Source organism: Lepidochelys kempii, chromosome 27, assembly GCF_965140265.1.
Source record: "Lepidochelys kempii isolate rLepKem1 chromosome 27, rLepKem1.hap2, whole genome shotgun sequence".
NCBI lineage: Eukaryota > Metazoa > Chordata > Testudines > Cheloniidae > Lepidochelys > Lepidochelys kempii.
The window spans coordinates 13,371,713-13,378,812 of record NC_133282.1 but is presented as its reverse complement, the minus strand read 5'-3'; the positions used below and the strand labels follow the sequence as shown (position 1 = coordinate 13,378,812).

At 43.8% G+C, this 7,100-nt stretch overlaps 1 protein-coding gene across 1 annotated transcript; it reads right to left on the bottom strand.

The window, feature by feature from the left end:
* Nucleotides 1–1,223: 1,223 nt before the first annotated feature.
* GIP (gastric inhibitory polypeptide) lies at nucleotides 1,224–4,124 on the bottom strand. The gene is made up of 4 exons (XM_073325513.1): nucleotides 4,051–4,124; nucleotides 3,250–3,396; nucleotides 2,790–2,921; nucleotides 1,224–1,320 (listed from the first exon to the last, which is right to left on the bottom strand). The coding sequence occupies exons 1-4, from the start codon at nucleotides 4,122–4,124 to the stop codon at nucleotides 1,224–1,226; spliced, it is 450 nt and encodes a 149-aa protein (XP_073181614.1).
* Nucleotides 4,125–7,100: the final 2,976 nt, after the last annotated feature.

Sequence of the window (7,100 nt, the reverse complement as noted above, 5' to 3'; positions counted from 1 at the left end):
ATCTTTGAATCTTCCTAAATTCCTGGCCTCAACACCTTCCTGTGGCAGTGAGTTCCACAGTTTAATCACACGTTGTGTGACAAAATATTTCCTTTAAACAGTTTTTATTTCCCACCTTTTAGTTTAATCAAATGCCCCCTTGTTCTTGTGTTATGAGACTGTGAGAACAGAAATTCCTGATCTTTCTTCCCTAGACCGTTCCTTATTTTACATCCTTTTATCATGGCCCCCCTCGTACTATTCATTCATTGTGGATAGTTCTCTGAAAACACCCACTCAATGTGTAGCGGCCGCCAAAAAAGCACACAGAATGTCAGGAATGATAATAAGACAATAAATATCATAATGGCACTATATAAATCCATGGTACGCCCACACTTTGAATACTGAGTGCAATTCTGGGCAATCCATCTCAAAAAAGATATACCAGAATTAGAAAAGGTACAGAGAAGGAAAACAGAAATGATTAGGGGCATGGAACAACTTCCATATGAGAAAAGATTTAAAAGACTGGGATTTTTGGAAAAGAGATACTAAGGTGGGACATGACAGAGGTCTATAAAATCGTGAATGTGGTGGAGAAATGAATAGGGAAGTGTTATTTACTTCCTCACATAACACAAGAACTGGGGTCACCCAATGAAATTAGTGGGCAGCGCGTTTAAAACAAACAAAAGGACATACTTGTTCACACAACACACAGTTAGCTTGTGGAACTCCTTGCCAAGGGATGTTGTGAAGGCCAAAAGTATAACTGGGTTCAAAAAATGAATTAAATAAGTTCATGGTCTATCAATGGCTATTAGCTAAGGTGGTCAGGGCTGCAACCCTATGCTCTGGGTGTCCTACGCCTCTGACTGTCAGATGCTGGGACTGGACAACAGGGGGTGGATCACTTGATAATTGCCCTGGTCTGTTCATTCCCTCTGAAACCTCTGGCATTGGCTACTGTCAGAAGACAGGATACTGGGCTTGATGGACCATTGGTGTGATCCAGTGTGGCTGTTCTCATGTATGTTATGTTATTATTAAGGTGGGATGAAGACATTATTCCTGGGCTGTGCCAGGGCAGCTAATGATCTGACCTGAACATTAGCTGAAGAAATCTAAAGTCTGTCACCAAAGCAGCCCAGCACCTCTATGCAGCTATTTGTACAGTGAGAGCGAGAGGGGATGGGAACTGAAGAGAAGCATTAAAAAACAGGACTAGGAAGAACAGCCACTCACGTTGGTCTGCAGAGATCAGCAGACATCAGCCACGCCAATAGCTCCGGGCTCAGAACGTCTTTCAAGTGATCAGATTCTTTGGGAGCAGTAAGACTGCAACAAATGTAAATCAGAGGAACAGGGATTTGATAAGAAGCCAGGAATACAGATCTCCCCCCATGACCCGCAGCTTTGTGTTTTCCTTCGCTTGCAAATATAGTCACTCGCTTTAGTGCTATTGGAAGATGTTTGATTGCCAGCCCTGGAGACTGGAGTCTTACACTGGACAGATACAGGATGGGGCATTGGCAGAGCAAGCTTCCTTCTCAGCTTCAAAGTCTTGTCTTCACTAGAAAATTTGCTCATGCAATTCAGGTTGCCCGGAAGAGAGGTTTGAAGGTGAGAATTTTTGCACAGGTAGCAGTGCCAATGTCAAAGAGAACTTGCTTTGCTGGGCAGACTGGACAGTGATTCTCTTATCAGAGGGTAAAACCAAGAGAATTTCAGTTGGGCCCAGATCAACTGGATCTGAATGGGAAAGTTTAGAGCAAGATTCAAATTTTGCAGCTCAGGGTCTTGTCTGAATTCACCTGCTGTCTGGCTCTAACTGTTCAAGGACTCCCCAGTCAGGGGCATGTGTTTCCCTCCTCTCTGCCTCTCTCAATGCTCTGCATTATCCTTTACGAAATGTATCCCTCCACGCTCTTTCCCTCTGAAAGCACAGCATGGCTTTCCCTCCGTCTTACCCCCCGTGTTGAGGAACCTCCCAAATAAATCTCTGCCTCCTGATCTGGACCAATCTAGGTAATCTGGACCTGATCTAGGTAATCCTGCATGGATCCAGGCTTGTCCCTCAAGATGCCACTTGGAGTCCTGGTTATTGCAGCAGGCAAGACAATCTCCCTTCGGTCATTTGCTCCTTAATAGAAGACCCCAAGCTGCTGTCTGAGCATCCCAGCAAAGCCATAAGCAGTGACAGGCAGTTTAAATTAAAGGGTGTTTTGGTCTTAATAACCAGGCTCTCTTGTACAATATAAAAGCTTCAGTGAGGAAGGCAGAATGAAGAGGACATCTCAACGGCTGTAGGCGTTCCTGCTGACTAACCAGGAAGGAAACGTGAGTGACTTAACCCCTTTCTGACATGACAAGCCCTTCAGACAGAGTCATTAATGTGGCACTGATCGTCCGTTGGTCGAGCTCACTCCTCTTTGCAGTTCTAGGGTGCATGGTGACCAGTGTGTTTGTGGGTGTGGGGTATTCTACAAACTCTCTGACACCCCCACACCTGTTCCTAAACCTTCTGCTGTGCATAAAAGGGAGGGCCATGAATGGAATGAATTGACAGTTGCATTTAGAATTCACCAGGGATACACTTTGTTTTCCAGCAGAATTTGTTGTTGTGAGTCATGTTGTTACCAGCGTCCCAATTAAAGATCGGAAATGCCAAGTTTCAACTCTCTCTAATTCTTAACAAAGCTTTATAATCTGAAAGTGTTCCTTCAAATCACTCAACCACTGGGGATCCCGTCCTGCAATGGGGATACTATTCCACAATCAAATAGCTCTCCAGTCACAGAACTCACCTCTGTTTTCTTTTGTTTTTTAGAAGCCAGACAAAGAAGTCCTGAGCCCCTTGGGAGGCCAGCTCCAAGCCTGGGCCACTGACAACTGACATTTGGGGTTCAGCTTCCCTCTTAGATGGATCGATGGCGTTCCTGGAAAGGCAAAATTCAAAGAGGACTTGACCTTGGGTTTCCACCAGAGTGTGGTAACATGCTTCCCTTCCTTGATTTCTGAGCCACATCTCCCTCCCCATGCCATGGACCAGCAGCACAGCTGCCAAAGGAGGCAGCCTTAGATAGCAAAGGGGAGACTTGCTGTGCTGTGTCCCCCCCATGGAACAGAAGCATTTCCTGGGGTTCAAGCACCCACAACATTGCTGCTGTCATGCAAGAAACATATTCTGGGCTCTGCACTCTCCATACGCTTCCGTGTGGCCAACGACAGCCTGAAATTTGGACAATGGCAACACTAAAGACTCACTCGCTTTTCTTCTCTCTTCTGGCCAACAGCCACTCTACAAAGTTCTTCTTGAGCATGTTATCCATGGTCCGGCTGTAATCGCTGGCCAGGATGGCCTCGGAGTAACGTCGCTGTATGGCTCTGGTGCTGGGACTCTTTGGGTTGGCACTGAGAATGCAGGAGAGACACAGAGCGAATCATGGCTAGGCAGAGAGAAAACATTGCAAAGGCCCCCCTGCTTCTAGCTCAAGGCAAATGCCCATTTCATGACTGTGGTTAGTGACATTTCATTACCAGCTGCAATATCTCTAGTGCCATGACGAGGCTCCCCCAGTGCCTGCCCAACTTAGTGAAGTACACAGGGGCCGGATCCTCCTTTCCCACCTTTCCTTCCATCCCTCAGGATACAAGTAACTCCTGTTGATTTCAGTGGGAGTCACTTGTGTCCCACTGTGGGAGTGAGTTTACGGGGGGCCGCGGGGGAGGAGTTATATCATATGTCCATTTTGTATAATTGCCTGTGGCTTTACCAGCTTCAATACATGAGAGCCATCCAAGCCGGTCACCCCTGAGGAATTAGCCATCCTCGTTTATTTCTAGCTCATTTGCATGTGAAGTTTGCAGCTGGGGACTCAGGAATTCTTGGCTCCCATCCCTGTGCTCAGGGCACTTGGCTGACAAATCTCCCTTATACCTGATCATCCTCTCTGCTCGCCTCTCTGCGCACTGAGATACACCACGTGAGATCTGGCTAAGGATCTGATCCAGTGCCCAGTGAAATCACTGGAGGTCTAAAGTGCACTGAAAATGTTTGTGGCTTACCTGAAGTCATTCTCCTCTGTCAGAACAAGGCTCAGAGAGACCATGAGCAGAGCAAGAACTTTCAAGGACACCATTTTCCTGGCTTGTTTCTCTGAAGGAAGACGGAAAGTGTGAGCAATACAGATGACCAACAAGGCCAGACAACCAAGTGATCTACGAACAGGAAAGCAAGCTGAAGGAGATGTGTGTAATTTGCGTGTGTGACTGTAATGCATGAATCCTATCCCTATGCTTGGAACAGCCTCGTCTCTCCTGAACACAAAGTGACTTCTGCACACACCATACCCAAAGCCATTCCCTGCCACTTTACGGTTTTATATCGGAATCATCAATACATGGTAGAATGTAAATTCCTTGAGGCAAGGGCCTGGTCTACTCTTAAAATGTAGATTGGCTGAGCTACATTTCTAAGGAGTGTGAAATAGTCACACCTGTGAGCAACACAGCCATGCTGACCTAACCTCCCGGCGTAGACACGGCTCGGGCACCAGGTGAACCCTTCCATAGACCTAGCTACCACCGCTCGGGGAGGTGAAGTTCCTACAACAACAGAAAAACCCATCCGTCGCTGTAGCCTGCATCCACACTACAGGGTTATAATGGCATAGCCAAGGTGCCGGAGTGCCCCTACCATAGACAAACACAAAGCCCCTATCTTCCTCCATGTTTGCAAAAGGGCTGTGTACCCCTATGCTGCTTTAGGGGCTGCTCCAAAGCCCAGTGAAATGGGTGGGAGTCTTGCCATTGACTTCAATAGCTTCAGATTAGGCCCTTACATAATAAATGGTAATAATATGACATCCTGATGGGAAGACTATTCTATGTAACATTTCTGCAGGATTTATGAGCCCAATCTAATTTCTATTTAAATGAATGGGCCTTTTTCCATTCAGTTGGGTAGGATTTTGACTAAAGATATAAGCCAAAGTCCATTGAAGTTCATGGAGAGGCTCCTGTTGACTTGAAAGCACTTTGGATCAGTACCCAAGAAGCTATCGTCTTTGAGTTGTCACTAGTCCACATGTTTTTCTCCAGATTTAAATTCAAAACGCATTGGGCATTTGACTGCTTTGAATTAACATCTCAGCTCTCCAAGTGCTTTTCAAAAATATCATCCTGTCTTTTCATTGTATTTATAGCAAAACACATTGAAAACATTTTGTTGTTCAGCATCTCACTCTCTTTTACAGATATTTTGGGAAATGTGCTGCAGTGCTGAGTTTTAATATTATTAACAACAATAAAAAAGATCATTATATATCAGCATTTAGGTGTCCAGTCCAGCAATCACTTTTATATGAGAGTAACTTTAGTCACATAAATAAAGTTACTTATATTCTTAAATAGTTCCAAGATCAGTCCCTTACTTATGATTTTACAGAAATTGTGAAAATTTTAGATGCCGTTTCATGAATGACACCTTTTTCACTTCTGGAAAAACAGGACATTTAAAAGTATTTGTGAAGCCCTTTTATTAAGTGAAAAGCAATCAGATGGATAGTGTTTAAATCAAAGGTATAGTGGTTAAATCAAATATATCAAAAATCAAGTGAATCAAGATCACATTATAGTGGTTAAATCAAAGGGATAGTGTTTAAATCAAATGTATCAAGATCAAATGAATCAAGAATCTAATGTTTCATATTTAAATCAAATGTATAGCTAAACAACAACCCCTCAAATGCTTATATCTAAAACAATAGAAGATAAATGTTTACAGAATGTGCTAAAGAATTACAAAAAGAATCTACATGAAATGCAAAGTTGAATAGTATTTGATTAATTTTGAATTTTAAAAGGCATAAAGCTAAAATAACTGGTGTTGTTCCTTTTTGCAAATGCTTTTTGTTACATATATAAAAATAGTTAATCTGTGGAAGAACATTGTTTTACTTAAAAGGTAATTTTTGGTCAAGCTGGGCTAGGGGTAGAATTTTACCATGTATGAAAGAGAAGGAAAACATATAGTAAAACATTCCCAAATTATGTTAAATTTACCCGAGCCAGGAGAAAAAGGTTTAAACGGTTAAGAGACTTTATGAAACTCAGAGTTGAGTCAGTGCAGTAATGTGATGATGTTTTTAACGGTATTGCAGGATTGGGGTTCTGATATGAAATTCTGAATCCAAATTCCTCCCACACTATCAGCCACTGCGTACGGCATAAAAACGGCTCTGCCGGCCCCCTCGATCATACGGTTTGCCTGCATTGCTACCTTGTCATGTCACTATAACTTAACTTGTTTACAAGGATAGGCTGTTGGCTTGTCCCTCCACTCCCAACCTGAAAGGCAAGTGGTCTGCTTTTCGTCTGGCCCCTACCCTTTGACCTGTCCAGCTTGGGTGGCCCTGCCAGGAGTTAAAACTCCCACCAACATACCTCCCTGGGTCACCGGAACACACAAACCTTTCCACCATGGCAAGATGCTAGAGGAAGGATCTTCCCCACCCCCATCAGCCTCTATATGCTATTCCGATGGTATACAGGGGCCATAAGCAGCCTACAAGGAGCCAAAGGAGAATTCCGCCAGAACAAGCATTGCATTGCAAGCAAGCATGGGGACCAAGGGGATCCAGTGGATATAGTGTACATAGATTTTCAGAAAGCCTTTGACAAGGTCCCTCACTAAAGGCTCTCATGCAAAGTAAGCTGCCATGGGATAAGAGGGAAGGTGCTCTCATGGATTGGTAACTGGTTAAAAGGTAGGAAGCAAAGGGTAGGTATAAATGGTCAGTTTTCAGAATGGAGAGAGGTAAATAGTGGTGTCCCCCAGGGATCTATTCTGGGACCAGTCCTATTCAACATATTCATAAATGATCTGGAAAAAGGGGTAAACAATGAGGTGGCAAAATTTCCAAATGATACAAAATTACTAAAGTTAGTTAAGACCCAGGCAGACTGTGAAGAGCTACAAAAGGATCTCTCAAAACTGGCTGACTGGGCAACAAAACGGCAGATGAAATTTAATGTTGATAAATGCAAAGTAATGCACATCGGAAAGCATAATCCCAACTATACATATAAAATGATGGGATTATGCTTTCCGATTC

Excerpts from the sequence above, each read along its gene's own strand:
- GIP (XM_073325513.1), bottom strand. The coding sequence starts at position 4,124 with ATGGTGTCCTTGAAAGTTCTTGCTCTGCTCATGGTCTCTCTGAGCCTT. Across the intron at positions 2,922-3,249 it reads AGAAGAGAGAAGAAAAGCGA|GAACGCCATCGATCCATCTA; the intron begins GTGAGTCTTTAG and ends TTGCCTTTCCAG. Across the intron at positions 1,321-2,789 it reads AAAAACAAAAGAAAACAGAG|TCTTACTGCTCCCAAAGAAT; the intron begins GTGAGTTCTGTG and ends CATTTGTTGCAG.